The 16,465-nt window shown below is 34.1% G+C and overlaps 1 protein-coding gene across 2 annotated transcripts in view; it reads right to left on the reverse strand.

Annotated features, from left to right (window-relative positions):
* Positions 1 to 16,465, reverse strand: part of LOC115210262 (TATA element modulatory factor) — a 65,835-nt gene that overhangs the window by 13,386 nt on the left and 35,984 nt on the right. For both annotated transcript variants that reach the window (XM_029778747.2, XM_029778748.2), the window contains 12 exons: positions 13,822 to 13,925; positions 13,290 to 13,407; positions 13,133 to 13,188; positions 10,996 to 11,069; positions 10,153 to 10,249; positions 7,807 to 7,892; positions 7,024 to 7,085; positions 6,514 to 6,578; positions 6,267 to 6,423; positions 2,362 to 2,454; positions 1,415 to 1,469; positions 178 to 279 (listed from right to left, as the gene is read on the reverse strand). In XM_029778747.2, coding sequence (XP_029634607.1) covers positions 178 to 279; positions 1,415 to 1,469; positions 2,362 to 2,454; positions 6,267 to 6,423; positions 6,514 to 6,578; positions 7,024 to 7,085; positions 7,807 to 7,892; positions 10,153 to 10,249; positions 10,996 to 11,069; positions 13,133 to 13,188; positions 13,290 to 13,407; positions 13,822 to 13,925 — 1,069 coding nt within the window. The remainder of the gene's footprint in view (positions 1 to 177; positions 280 to 1,414; positions 1,470 to 2,361; positions 2,455 to 6,266; positions 6,424 to 6,513; positions 6,579 to 7,023; positions 7,086 to 7,806; positions 7,893 to 10,152; positions 10,250 to 10,995; positions 11,070 to 13,132; positions 13,189 to 13,289; positions 13,408 to 13,821; positions 13,926 to 16,465) is intronic.

Raw genomic sequence — 16,465 nt, forward strand, 5'->3', positions numbered from 1 at the left:
ATTTTTCTTTCATCAGCAAATGGTAATTTACTTGCCCTAACTGAAAAATTAAAAGCTTGAGGGAAATGTAGAACTAATTGATTTCCATGATTTTTAATTGAAATTTCATTTATGATGTTTTTTTTTTTGTTATATTAATATGCTTGTTAGAGAAAAAAAAACCTCCTCAAAACTTACAGATTCTTTCTGTAAGAGCTTTTTCTCTTTTCTCCCACAGCAATGACTGGGCACCATATGTGGACTGTAGATTTTCTATCTGCCGTAACAGAGGACGAGTAGCTACAAAACATAATGTATATGATTTTAACAAGAGGAATTTGTGAAACAATTTTGAATCAGATATGCAAAACAAATAATAACATCCCTTCATCATCAGAAATTCTTTTCTAAACTAAATTAAAATATAAGTTTTCTTCCCCTGGTCTATTTTTTGAGAACTGATAGAACACATTACACAAAATATTTTCTAGTATATAACCAACATGTTAGACATTATAAACATTAATTTGATATGAAAAACAGAAACATTTCCACTCACATAGTTCAACAGATATGCAGTTTGTATTGCATCAGTGGTTCTGTGTGGTTGGGAAGCTTGATTCCTAATGACTTAGTTCTGGGTCCAATCCCAAAGAGGCACCTTGGGCAAATGTCATCTGCTAGAGCCCTCAGCCAATCAAAGCTTTGGTAGATGGAGACTGAAAAGTGCCTACTGTGTGTGATCACCATAATCATCATCATCATCATCAACAACATTTAATGTCTGTTTTCCATGGTGACATCGGTTGGATGACTTGACAGGAACTGGCATGGCCAGGGGCTGCACCAGATTCCAGAGTCTGTTAAATCTTGGTTTCTATGGCTGGATGCTCTTCCTAACACCAACCACTTTATAGAATGCACTGAGTGCTTTTTACATGGCACCAGTATGCACACCAATGCTCTTGATGTAGCACCTTGGTTTTAAGATCTCAATTTTGTTGTGTTGGGTGGGTTCTCTTAAGTGTGTGTGTGTCTGCCTGTGAGTGTCTACATGCATATGGATTGGCGTTTCCTTGCCTTGACAACATATGATTGTCAGAAATAAGTGTCACTATCATACAAGCAGTGCCCTTTGTTTCAAATGTTCCATGAAAACATGTCCAGCTGTAAGGAAATATTACCTTACTTGGGAACAGGTGAAGGTTGGTGACAGGAAGGGCATCTGACAGTAGAGAAATCTGCCTCAACAAATTCCATCCAACCAATGCAAGCTTAAAAAAGTGGATGTTAAAACAATGAGGATAATGATGCTAATGTCTCCAACCTTGGAGGACCTGCAAAAGAAAGTCATGGGCACTGCTCTCTCTCTCTACTGCATAATCCATTACCATAAAAAAAAAGTGGAATTTATATTTTATAATATATTTCTTACCAGAGGTTACAGAGATTGTTAAATCTTGATTTCGGGCCTCATCTTCTTGCAATCTCTACAATGATAAATCAGATGAATATGTCATCTTTAAACAAGAAAATATATCATCATAACATGACAGAATTCTAGAGGGTTTGATAACCTTTTATGAAATTATAAAAATTATTTTAAAGTAATTTTTCTATTCCAATTAGTTATGAGTTACATCATTTCAATTGGCAGTCTCATTTGTTAAAATTAACAGCGAGGATTTTACTGAAAAAATTTTAAACTCTTTAAAAAATTTCAAAGAAATATAAATAAGCTGGCTTGTCTGTATAAGAAGCTTGCTTCCCAACCACATGGTATCAGGTTCAATCCCATTGTATGGCAGCTACAAACCCTAGAGTGTTGTGAGTAGATGAGTGGGTTTGATAGAATGAAACTAAAAGAAGTCCATCATGTGAGTGTGACTTTGTGTTTATCCCTTACTGGCATTTGATATCCAGTGTTGGTTTGTTTACATGGCAAAAAGAGATTGATAGAATAAGTAGCAGGCTTAAAAATGAGTCCTGAGGTCAATATGAATAGCTAAACCCTTCAAGGTGGTATCCCAGCATGGCTGCGGTCCAATGAGTGAAGCAAGTAAAAAATAACAGATAAGAAAATCCATTTTTCTTTTTGTTGTAAATTAATTTACAAAAGTATCTATGGTCACTTAACCATCTAGAAACAGAAACCAAATCTCCCTTGTACTAACCACATCTTATTGTCTCAAAGAAAGAAAAAAGGACATATTGAATAAAATAGTTCTAGAAATACTAAAAGTTTGAATAAAAGATACAAATATTTGGAATGCCTTTGATCATAGTTTTGATTAGGTCAGAACTAACCTGAGGCTAAATAACAAATGAAATGTAGAACACAAAGACTAAATAGAAGACAAGCTTAAATAGAAAGGGTCAAACCTGCTGCAAGTCAGAAATTTCTCGCTTCAATAAATCCTCATGTCTGGTGTGTTCTTTTTCTTGCCGGCTGAGGTTAATTTGCAAATCTTCAATCTATTGGATAAGAAAAAGAGCAGTCATATAGCAACAATATTTTTTTTTTGTTTTTGAATCAATTGAAATATGAAAGATTCACACAGATATCAAGAAACAGGGAAGAGAGATGAGAAAGGGAAAGAAAGAAAAGGGGGAAAAAGTAAAAAAAAAAGTGGGGGGACAAAGCAGTGGAAGACGTAATGGGAGGGGTGATAAGCCACATATCCCAGCAACAACTAAGGTGGTCAGCCATACCCTGTGATAATGACTGCAATGGCCTATGACACTCACTGCAGTAGCCACACCACTCAGGGTTTATTTCTCTGAGGGCAACCTTTATCGCTATTTTGTGGAGGAAATCAGTAGCACAGGTTCCTAGAACACCTGATGCCTTGATGGCAACCAGAACAAACGAGTAGCAGCCAACCAGGCTCCTGTATTTATTGACTTTTCTCTCCTCTGCATTACGGCAATGCTGTGAGCTTGGAGCCAGAGGATGTCATGATGTTTAGCTGAAACAGTGAATTAACTTAAATTGTAGGAACTGCAGCTTTAATGAATGAGTGTTACAATGCATATCTGTGTAGGAGTAGAGAAAAAGTTGATTAAATTCATTGCAGTATTCATGATCATAAGGTTATGGTTTCAATCCCAGGACTAGACAATGTGTTGTGTTCTTGAGCAAAACACTTCATTTCATGTAGCGCCTGTTCACTCAGCTGGCAAAAATGAGTATTCCTGTGACAAACCAGTGTCCCATCAAGGGAGAGAATATATATGTCACAGAATCTAGGAAAATGGCCTCATGAATCTATGGCTTGGGAAGGATCTGCAATCCTTTAATTGAGTATGTAACTTTGACCTCTTGGAACTACAATTAAAATGAATCAGGGAAGGAGCCTATATGTGGTAGCTATAACTGCTAGAAACAACAGTCAAATCAAACACTACTGTCAAGGAAGGACATAGAAGACAATATAGTCCGAAAATAAGATTTAGTCTCCAAATAAGATGGGAGGATCATGGCCTACTCAGTAATGAAATTCTTTATTTCTAAGAATTAAGTTATAAGGAGGATAAGAGCTCAAACCATTGTTACATCAAAATATATTAATGATAGTGTTAGTAAGTTAAAAAATATATTAAATATTAAAACAGCTATAAATATAATCCACATTAGTTGATTGTTTAAAAGTGTACTGCAGTAAGTAGCATCTTTTGAGTGTCTTCCAAGTACAATGGCTATGAAAATTTGGTAGAAACTCAACACACAGACAGACAGACAGACACACACACACACAAAATGTGATGACAAAGGAATAAATGATTATCTTATGAACTTCATTAGATTACAGCTGTCTCTGCTGTAAGATGCAGTGGACTCATAGTTGGGTGCCTGAGTAACACCTTATAAGCTTCATTGGTGCCTTCAATACGAAGTGCAATTTATTTGGAAAAAGAAGTACATTTATTGCTATATATATTGGAAAAAGCATTACCAATATACACACACATACATTTATAAATGCATGTGTGTGTACATATAAATACACATCATCATCATCATCACCGCTTCTACATGCTTGCATGGGTTAGACAGAATTCATTGAATTAGATTTTCTGTGGCCAGAGACCCTTTCTACCACCACCCATCACCCTATCATCAAGCAAGGTAATCTTTCCATATAGCTGGACATGTTTATACATAGGACTGGAAATGAAAGGCACTACTGTGCAATGATGGCACTTGTTTACAACTAGGGCACTATGTCAAGACAGCATACACACACACACACAAGATGGGCTTCTTTCAGTTCCTGACTACCAAGTCCATTCACAAGGCTTTGGTTGGCCCAGGGCTATAGTATGTCATGGACTGGAACTGAACATAAAAAGAAATGTGGTTGTGAAGTGAGCCATACCCGCACCTTATATCATCATCATCATCGTTTAACATCCACCTTCCATGCTAGCATGGGTTGGATGGTTTGACAGGAGCTGGCTAGGCAGAAGATTGCACCAGACTTCTGTTTCTGTTTTGGCACAGTTTTTATGGCTGGATGCCCTTCCTAACATCAATTAATGTACAGTATATTAAAATAAGAGATACTGATGGCTTCCTGCCCTTACAACATGTGTTAGGCAGTTTTTATAATGTGCCTTGTGTCTCCAAACAATCTTTAGGATCTGAACACAAGTTTTGTTCTCTTTGAAAATCAGGATGCTGACATATGAGAAACCATGAGAGAAAACAAGAAGGATGATGTGAAAAGTAGAATGAGAAGACAAAGGGTGAATTACTTGGAGGTACAAGGCATTTTATAAAAGCAGGCCTAACCATGTCTTAATGGCAAGAAACTATCAGTGGCTTTTATTTTAATACATCATCATCCTCATTCAATGTCCGTTTTCCATGCTGGCATGGGTTGGATGGTTTGACAGCAGCCGACCAGGTAGTAGAGCACATCAGGCTACAGTGTCTGATTTGGTTATTACAGCTGGATGCCCTTCCTAAACAGCAACCATAACAGAACAGTAAAAAGGGTAAAGATCCGGTTTGGTCATGAATGACCGTGGGATTGCACCTTGAGAGTTCTCCTTCAAGGCACAAGTCCAGGAAGGTTGTTTATGAAAGACCAGCAGTCACCCACGCATACCCTCTCCATGCCACTAATGTTACCCAAGGGAAAGGCAGACACCAATACAACTTGGCACCAGTAACATCGCAACTCATTTCTACAGCTGAGTGAACTGGAACAATGTGAAATAAAGTGTCTTGCTCAAGAACACAACACACAGCCTGGTTTGGGAATTGAACTCACTACCTCATGACTGTGAGCCTGATGCGCTAACCACTGAGCCATGTGCCTTCATGGAACAGTAAACTGTGGGTGTGTGTGTGTGTGCGTGTGTGTGTGTGAGAGCGAGAGAGAAAGAGAGAGTGTGTGTGTGTGACAGAAAGGTCATCCATCTGTAGAAAATCTGTTTTGATAAAAATATGTCAGTTTTATCTACTCCCTCAAAATATAGGTCACAATGTTTAAATATTTTCAAAGAATAGCATACTTATTTACGAACTTCTTACTCTTACAGTCTTGAATTCTAATAAAATCAGCCAGGTGTGACTCAGAAAATAAATATGAGACTGTACTTTTACTTACATGTAGATAATTGATAGCTAAGATTGGCATAAGCTCTAAATTTTGATGTAGAGTACAGGTGATTAAATGAACCCTAGTACATGACTGGTTACTTAAGTCTATCAGTTCCAGAATAATGAATGCCATTAGTAGAAACCATGCCAAATCAGACTGGAGTCTGGTGCAGCCTTCGAGTTTGCCAGCCCTGATCAAACCGTCTGACCTATGCCAGCATAGTCAACAGACGTTTGATGATGATGATATATCCACATACATGAACTGAAGGAGTGGAACAAATAAAAATGCAAGCTATATATGTCTCTTAGCAACTTTGATGGAAAAAAAAACAGTGTAACTCTTCATCCCAATAAATTGTTATTGTTTCTTATCATATACTGTCCTCTTTTTGTTCTCTATATCAGCCACTCACTGCTTGAAGCTTACCCACTTCCTACACTTGGGTCCTTGGATCATTCATATGCACACACCTACATATCAACAGATTGCTGTTAAATAGGTGCACTGAGCAAAAATACTGCATGGTATTTATTTATGTATGTTACTTCTCTTTACAATAAAGAGGAATTAACCAGTCAATAAAATGAGAGCTTAACAAGTACCAGACAAAGTACTTGAGTCTATTTGACCAATATATATATAATAAATTGCACATAAAAATTCTTTTCTTACTTGACATATAAAAGACTCTTTTTCAAGTCTAGCCTTCTGACGATCTTTTTCCATGGAGTAATTGAACTCTTCTCGGACTTGAAGTTCTGCACTGAGTACAGCTTCCTGGACTTTGCTATCACGAGCAGCATTGGTTTTGTTGAGTTCAGCAATTTCCCTAGGAAGATTGAATAAACTTAGTGAAACACTGCAAAATTAAACAGGTTAGAAATGAAAAAAAGGCAGTGATAATATTTACTAAACTTACTTATATGAGTTGTCTAAAGCAACTTGTAAGCCTCGAACTTTCTCTTGGCTCTCATCCAAGTCAGTCTAAAATATAACATAAATTTTACAACTTAATAGTTAACATAACAGATAGTAAAATGTTCTGTCAATGTTGGTATACATAAAAATATACTGTAGTGTTAATATACATTGAAGTTTACTATCAGTACTGATGTAAAGTGTCAGTGTTAACACACAGAAAATGCACATTCTGTATTGGTGTACAGTAAAAGTATACTTTCAGTACTAGTTTACCTAAAAGTGTACTGTAAGTTTTGATGTATGATATACAATCAGTGAAAATGTACCTAAAAGTGTACTGAAGTACTGATGTACAATAAAGTGTATTGTTAGTGTTGGTGTAAAACGAAATGTACAGACAGTGTTGGGATACAGTAAAATTTACAATCAGTAGCGATGTACACTTAAGTATACTGTCCATATTGTAGCATGTCCTCTATCAATATTTCCGTTTGAATAATCAATTTACCTTTAATTTCGTTACTTCTTTCTCTTGCTTCACTAATGCAGAATTCAGTTTAGAAATAGTTTCTAAGAAAAACAAACACATGTAAAAAAAATATTAATATTCAGAAAAAATACAGCTTTATAGTATATTTGCATAAATTCACTACCTAAAAAAAATCTGTCTTTATATTTTATATATTTTTTTAATGTGCATCCATACATATAGCTTTTGCTGCTGCTGCTACCACCACCACCACATACTTATTTGATGATGACTGAACCATTTAATGTTTACTCATTTCTAATTTTAAAAAAATACTTCTAATGATTCACCACATTTACTGGTAAATAATCTTGCATATTTTTATCAAATAATGGTAACTCAAATATACATACAAACAACCAGTCAACATTTGGAATAATGCATGCATGCATATGTGCCTATGCATACATGCATGCATATTGTTCTCTTTCTCTTTTTAATTTAGAGTAAATTTTGACCAGCCACCTACTTGGTAGCAAGGTTGTGAAGGAAAGTATCTTGTTTTAACCATCATCATCATCTATGTATATATTAAATCTCTCAATAAGCAATTGAAAATAAACAGTACAAGAAATCACAAATGCGATAATTTACCACATAATAAATAACTATCAACAATTAAAATAAATGTTGTCAGAAATAACATTTGAAAAGTTTAATCTCATTTCTTCTCAACTGGTTTTAATAGTCCCTAAAATTACTCAGTTTTGAAAGAATTCACAAACACTCTATTAGTATCGTTCCTATTACTGAAAGACATACCTGACTGTTTCTTTCCAGTGTCTTCATTAGAATCCAAAACTGCCTTTAAATCATCTGATTCAGTTTTTAATTCTTCAAGTTTTTTCCTAAAAATAGAATTGTTAAAGAAATGCTTTATCAACTGCAACATTTACATCAACAAAATAAACAAAAATGCAATAATAATCCTTACATAAACGCAAAACCACAATATTACATGGGGAGGAGAAATTAGTTATACTTGACTGGTACTTTTATTTTATTGACTTCAGAAGGATGAAAAGGCAAAATTGATCTCAGTGGAATTTGAATTCAGAAAGCAAAGAGCTGGAATAAATGCTTCAACATTTCCTCCAATCTACTGCCCTGAAAAAATTCAGCAAATAACAAACAGTCTCAAATCTTTCCAAAATTCAGCAAAAAAGAAATATAAAGACCTTAATATTTTTCTCTTTATAATGACTCTTTCCATTCTTAGTTCAAATGTAGTTGAGGCTAAGTTTGCCTTTTATCCTTCTGGAGATAGTCCAGTTCAGTAACCAATATCTTTATATTCATTTTTCATTACCAGCAAATATATTGGGTAAGCTTTCTCAATCTAGCCTATTCACATTAATAGTAAATTACTCTCCTAGTTGTAAATAGTCTCTTTACAAGATTTCTTCATGATAATCTTGTTTATGTCCAGCTGATACTAAACAGTTAGAGTATGTTCCTTACTTCAGAAACAGTTACTGTCTGTAGCAAGCATTGCAATAAATGTGGCTAGTAGCAAGTTCTTTGCCTAATAGTTTTAAGTAGTATACCTTGACTAATCTCTCAGAATAATATTCCTTGCTTAATTGAGTAACATGATTTTTGCCCTCTGGTAGCCACTGTTATTTCCTATTTGCTCACCCCTAGAAAGTATGAAAAATGGCTAATATTTCCTTCAAACTTTGCTTTTGTTTACATTTATTCAAACCTCCAAGAGTCCCTCTCAACACACAGCTATGATGCTCCTCCACTACTTCTGCTCGTTATCATATATTGTTAGCCACCAAGGGCCATGCTCAAGTAGTTATGGTCAAGCAACTGACAAGTAAATCTGTGGTATTGAGCAGAATATTTGCTATAATGATATTTCTACTTAAGCAACTCAGCAGTGAATCTGTCTGAAATGTAATGGAAAATAGTTCAGTTTCAAAACATTGATGTCCAGGTCACAAAAGCAAAGTTTGAAGAGAATAGTAGTTATTTCCTTTGATTTCTAGATAGAAGCAAATAGGAAATAACACTTAGTGACCAAAGACAAAAAAAAAATTTAACTTTGTAACACAATGTAATGGATATACCTGTTTTTCTTTACTATACCCAAACATATTATAAACAGATAAGATTTCATGAGTTATTGAATAGTTTGTATAAAGTGAATCTAGCTATAAAACACATCTCTATTCGAAAAAAAAATTAGAAAGATATTCTTCAAATTTAAAGAACCATTCAATCCGTGTTTATGTGATTCTTTCCTCAACTGTCACAATTCAATGGCAACAAAAAGCAAAGCTTGAATTCACAACCAAGTTGACACTGTGACGCTAAACACAAAATGTTAACTGTAAAAGTAAAATTATATGCATTCCATCTACACTAGTGTATTTTATCAAAGGAATTGCTGCCAGCAAGAAGGTCAGTCTGCCACAGCAGAACTGATACTGGTGCTGATGCCACATAAAAAGCACTGATGCTAATGCCATGTTAAAAGCATTGGTACTAGTGTGTTGTAAAAAGCACCCAGTACACTCTGTGGAGTGGCTGGTATTAGGAAAGGCATCCAGCCATAGAAACCATGCCGAAACAGACAATACAGCCTGGTGCAGCCCCTGGGCTTACCAGCTCCAGTGAAGTCATCCAACCCATGGGAAACAGCCATTAAATGATGATGATGATGATAATGGACATTACTAAAATGGTTTCAAAGAGATTGATTTTATAAATAAAGTAGGAATTATGATAATCACAAGTTTATATCATTTGTTGCCTACATGTTTTCCTATTGAGATCATATGATCACATGTACTCTGTAATGTAATGCAATAAAGTGTTACCCTGATGATCTGTTGTTGTTAAGCATTCAATTGTACATGGAACATCAAATATTGTGGTTCCTTCATTATTATTATACAGTAAATGGATACATATTTGTGTTGATCATAATATCTCCTACATTTGCTATGTATATTGCCACCAATAATATTACTAAGTATAACAGTAATCTAAGCACTATACTGGATGATGATAATCTATGTGCAGCTCCAAACTCAACTGTAATAGTCAGATATCTAAGTGTACACACAAGATATAGATATAGTTTTAAAAAAAACTTACTTTTGTGAAGCAATGAGAGAATCATTTTCTTTTTCTTTTGTTCGTAATTTTTTAATAATGTTATTACTCTGAAGTTGTTGTTTCGACAATTTCTCACCTGAAAACATTAAAGTAATATGGAATTGTCATTATTGCTTGAATAAACTATCATTTAGTCAAGTAGAAAAAATGATTCTTCCCTCATTTTCCAGTCTATTTATTATGTGTAGCATCATAGGGGAAAGAGACTGCCTGTCCAGTACAAGCTTAATCCTTTAGCATTTAAACCAGCCATATCCAGCTCAAATATTTGACCTATTTTATGTTCAAACCAGCCAGATTCTGCCTATCACACCTACCCTACAATGTCATTCTAAAAATAAACAATCACGTCATTGGAATCTTAAAGCTATGAGATAATGCATGATTAATTCAAAACAATGTTAGACAATAAGCATTACATTTGACAGAGTAATCTGAATTCTAAAGAGTTAAATCACTGGAGAGGAGGAATGTTATGTGTTCTTAGCTTGTCTTTTACAACTTCAATCCATTTGTTCTTTAGTGTGTCATAGATTTTGCAAAAGGACATCTTTGCATTGCATACTAAATGGGTCAGATGATGTTTTTCTTTTGGTTTTTATTCTATAGTTTTATGCACCAAAATTGTACCAGCATTATTCTCTTGTATTTTCATTACAAATCATGGCCCATTGGGATTTAACAGTTATGAATTTTAAACACACTAAGATTATCAGACACTTTAATTAATAGACTCAAACCATAATTAAAATTTTCAAGTGTTATTGCATACACAGAATAAAACCTGTTTACTGGATTTTCTTATTAAACAATAGTATTTACCTTCCTGCAAAAGCTCAGCTATTTGATTTTCTTTTTCTTCCAGAATATCTTTATATGAAGAGTCCAATGATTTGCTGAAAATATAAGGAATAACACAAACATTGATTGATCACTTATTATTAGAGTTAACATACTTGAGATAAAATTACATTTCTTTCAAAGTTCATTTTGTTTGGCTAGTGATTGATCAGAGATCAAATGTGTTGAAATTGAGAAATTAAGACAATTATATCCTGGAAGTGTCACAACAGCCATTAAAAAATACATGTGCACACTACACATGACTATGTGCATGCATGGTTTTGTGGTTTAAGAAGTTTGATTCCTAATAGCATAGTTTCAGGTTCAGTCTCACTCTGTGTGGTAGGTGTCTTCTACTATAGTCCTGGGATGACCAAAGCCTTTGAGGGGATTTGATGGACAATAACACAAGAATCCCATTGTGTGTGTGTGTGTGTGTGTGTGTGTGTGTGTGTGTGTGTGTGTGTATGTGTGTGTGTGTGAGTGAGCATGTGAGAGACAGAGAGAGATATGCCTTCACATCTTGACAATGCATGACAGTTGTAAATGAGTGTCAGTTATACAACCAGCATCATTATTTCCCAACCTTATACGAGAACCAGTTCAGTCATGAGAGAACATTACCTTGCTTGGAAACAAATGAGGGTTGGTGACAGAATGGACATTTGGCTGTAGAAAGTCTGCCTCAGTGAATTCTATCTGAATTCGCTGGGGCAGTTAAAATGATAATGATAATGATGATGAAAACCTGTTATATTCACTTTTATTTTAATTTTATATTTTATACTTTAAAGAAATGTTTCTCAACCATTTTTTTACCTACAGATCCCTTTAATTTCTATTTTACTCAGATGGACCCTCCTAGCCATTCAATGTTTAAAAAAAATTGTTAAAATACTTTGTGCATTATAAAAGTATAAGCAATTTATTCTTTTATTCTTTTACTTGTTTCAGTCATTTGACTGCGACCATGCTGCCTTAAACAATTTTCTTAGTTGAAGAAATTGACTCCAGGACTTATTCTTTCTAAGCCTAGTACTTATTCTATCAGTCTCTTTTGCTGAACTGCTAAGTTATGGGGGCATAAATGCACCAACATCAGTTGTCAAGCAATGGTGGCAGGGACAAACACAGACACATACATATATATATATGTATATATATATATATATTATATATATATATATATATATATATATATATATATATATATATATGCAATGGACTTCTTTCAGTTTCTGTCTACCAAATCCACTCACAAGGCTTTGGTCAGTCTGAAGCTATAGCTGAAGACACTTGCCGAAGGTGCTGCACAGTGGAACAGAACCTGTACCCATGTGGTTGGGAAGCAAGCTTCTTACCACACAGCCATGCCTGCAGATAAATTTTAACAACAAAATTTATGGACCCCTAAGGACCATATGGACCCTGGTTGAGAACCACTGTTTTTAAGCATCAAAACTGTCCACTATACATCTATAAATTACTCATTGACACTATATCAGTGTCAGAAATTGATGAAGAGGAACCATATCAGTAACCAGGTTGCATGTTTATGATAAAGCTTTGTGGCGCTTTATAATATTATATTACAAAATAATATATGAAATAAAACAAGTAACTAAATATATGTGTTATATCAGGCATGACTGTTTGGTAAGATGTTTGCTTCTCAATCACATGGCTCCAGGCTCAGTCCTGCTATGTTGCACCTTGAGCTAGTGTTTTCTATGGAAGTAGGCATGGCTGTGTGGTAAGGTCCTGGGTTCAGTTTCCTTGCATGGCACCTTGGGTAAGTATCTACTGCTATTAATCTTGGACAGGCAAAGCCTTGTGAGTGGATCTGATATACAGTAATGGGAAGAAGCCTGTCATGTGTGTGTGTGTGTTTGTTCCCACCACCACCACCATTTAACTGGTGTGGTTTGTTTCCATCTCCTGTAACTTAAGCAGTTTGGCAAAAAGAGATTGATAGAATAAGTACCGGGCTCAAAATTTTTAAAAAATGAATACTCGGGTTTAATTTGTTTGACTAAACCTTTCAAGGTGATACCCCAGCATAGCTGCAATCCAATGAATGAAATAAGTAAAAGATAACATCATCAAATTTCCTTACTTTTGAGTGTTTTCTTCAATAGTTTTCTGTAGCTGTTTCTTCAAACTCTCTTTCTCCTAAAATCAGAATAATCACAAGTTACAAAGACAGGATTTAGAAAGAAAAACTAGATCTGGAATTTTCTTTAAAGTAAAACAAAAAAAAAGGGCGAACATACTCTGAGCACAGTCTGTACTTTCTTTTCGGATTCTGCTAACCGTTCTGTAAACTCTTCTGTGAGAATATGGATATCAGCTTGTTCTGTTTCTCGAATCTCTTCAGACTGCTGTAATTGGCTAAAATGAGACATTCATTAATTTTACTTTTCACATCTAGTTGTCATTGATTATATAACTCTTTGGCATTTAAAGCAGTTATACAAAGTCCAAATATTCTATCTCTTTTATGTTAAAACTGACTAGAACCAGCCTTTCACACTTATGCTGCAATGTCATTCTAAAAATAAACAATCACATCACTGAAACCTCAAATCTATGAAATAAGCCATGATTAGTCCAACATATTGTAAATAAATAACCATCACATTTGACAGAGTAATCTGAATGCTAAAGGGTTAAGTCTTGTTTCTGTTCAATAGGTAATTAATTCAATAATTATAAATTAGAAAACATATATAAACAAAATAATATTTATGCATAAATTCCAGGGTTTCTACAGTTCTAAACGCATTAGTCTAATCAGAGACTTACTTCCGAAGTATACTGTTTGTTTCTAAAAGATCATTATTTTCTCGGCTCAGCTGAACAAGCTTATTCTCTCGATGTTGAAGGACTTCAGATAATTCAGCCAGTTTCTAAAATATAACAAAAATTAATTAAGAATAATTTTATACAAGTAATACAATGTTTCAATTTAAAAATATTAAATGCCTTAATGAAATATAAAAAAAGTCTTCATGTAACTTTACTTGGTATAGTAACATAATTTGTATGTAACTACTTATCTATAAACATATTACCATATGAATGAATTGTTTTATCTTTTCCTTATAAAAGTTATAAATATTTTCCCCACTTCATTTTAATGATTAAGAAAATTAATTTGTCTATCTTATAGATCACAACTTTCAAATATTGTGAATTTTTACAAAAGAAAAAGAATAAGATATAACTAATTTTTAAATAAATAAGACTTTTATATTAACAAAAAAAAAAAAAGAAAACACCGAGAGTAATTTTTAGATCCAATAAATAACAAAGATAGTGTAACATGTACTGCAATTAATTAAAGATATTTCAAAATATGGCAGTATTGGAATTAAAAAAAATTTTTTTTTAAATGATATACAATGAATTGAAACGGAAAAAAAGCATTCACAATATATTAGAGTAAAAATATTTCTCAATGCAAATGTCATATTTGAAAGAAAAAAAAAACAATAAAAAATACACAATAAAAGAAAATGTCAGAATGATTTATTAGTATTTACATTTTAGTGTTGATACAAATTTGAATGATATTTCCCTTTTTTAATAAAATAAAATTAGAGAAATGAAATGAAAAAGTTTAACTAAAAAAACCCAATTTATAATTGAATGATTTAATGTTAAAAGAGACATTATATGCAAACAATTTTGAAACAAAACTCAAATATACATTGTTGATTTTACTATAAATCAACTGCTCTACAACTATTGCTAATTAAGCAGCTTTTCAGGAGACAATATCATATACAGATTAACTACTGACATTGTATATCATTTAAAATTTCTGTAGTAAACCATCAGAATATTCATAATGAATACAATAAATTAATACTATAACTGCAATTGTTAAGATTTTTTGTACAAAAAAACAATTTTCCCTATATTTAAGTTTTAGGAGAGAAGCAGCAGACATCAAACTACCTATCCTCCATTAGAAACTCCCTTCTTCCTATCAGGTACAAAACTTCAGAAAAAAAAAAATGGAAAGATACTTCAGACAGATCTCTCAAAGGCAAGGAACATCATCATTTTAACACTCACTTTTCCAGTGTGAAAAAAGTGTCTATAGATTTTCTATGGCCAGATGCCCTTCCTGGCATTTGACCAAAGAATAGGGGTATAAATTCTTCTGGGAAGGAAAAGACATTGAAGTGGGTGGTGTAGGCATATTACTGGTAGAGAAATTGAAGTCATTGAAGTAATCAAAGTATGTAGTAGAATAATTAAGCTTAGACACAACATAGATAACATGACAGCAAAACAGTTACCCTCCATATGCACCACAATCAGGACTGACAGACCAGTAAAAGGACCGTTTCAACAAGTTTCTCTTGCAAACTACCTTAGTAACAAATGACAGCAACCTCAAAAAACTGACAGTGTCATCTGATAACTTACCAATAAGTCAAATATGAAAACCAGGTAGACTAAAGTCATTAGAGGGTGTGAAAGACAATTAGCTGTGAATACTAAATCCTTTCCTGGTGAAGAATGTGCTACTCAACAAGAACAAGTGATAAGTGATCTTGGGCTCAGTGCTAGACAGACTCAGTGATACAGGACAACTTGGAGAAGATATGGAAGTTGAAAGATGTAGATGCAAAGAAATACTAATTGGTGTGGATGATGAGAAGGGGATAGAGGCAGAGAATTATGATGACAAAAGGGAGTTTCTTCAAAACAACCTGCTGTGAATCTCAGAGCAGATTGGATAAAACAAGGTTCCATTCAGAAAGAAAGTGACTTGATGGTAGGATCTGAAAAGATTGAAAGAAGGATAAGGAGCGCAAGAAACAATATCAGGTAACAAGTAAAGAAACTAAACATCAGTTATCTTTAGCAAGTAGAGTAACAGAAAGTAAGAGGTTCGTTAATGTTCTGAGACAAGATCAGAGACATCATTGCTTTCAAGTCCAAAGCAGCATGTCTGTGTGAATCAAGAAGTTGTTGGGGTAAATGTGCATACAGCATGATTACACAGTTGCCTTGAAGGTGGAGAGGGACCAGCTTTGACGCTAACAAATATATAATCAAAAGTGGAATTAAGGACATGGAAAAATGGAAACCGTAATGGATAGTCAGTGAGATTGCATGGTTAATCAAGTAGTACAAAGTCCTCACAAATGCTTCAGAAAAAAAGGTAACTATAGAGGCAACAAATTGAGAGACTAGGTTATGAAAGTGACAGAAAGATAATAGCCAAGTGATGAGGAAGAGACTGAACTAAGATGAAATGAAATATGGTTTGGGTTCATAACTAGACATGGCACTATTGTTGCCTTCTTCATAGTCAGACAAGTAAGCTGGTGGAAGTCTTTGACAGGGTAGCATGCTCTGTTGTCTGATGGTTGCTAAAAAAGACTGTGTAGAAGAAAGGCTTGTGAGAGCTGTGCAAATTATATATAAA

Source organism: Octopus sinensis, linkage group LG4, assembly GCF_006345805.1.
Source record: "Octopus sinensis linkage group LG4, ASM634580v1, whole genome shotgun sequence".
NCBI classification, from domain to species: Eukaryota; Metazoa; Mollusca; class Cephalopoda; order Octopoda; family Octopodidae; genus Octopus; species Octopus sinensis.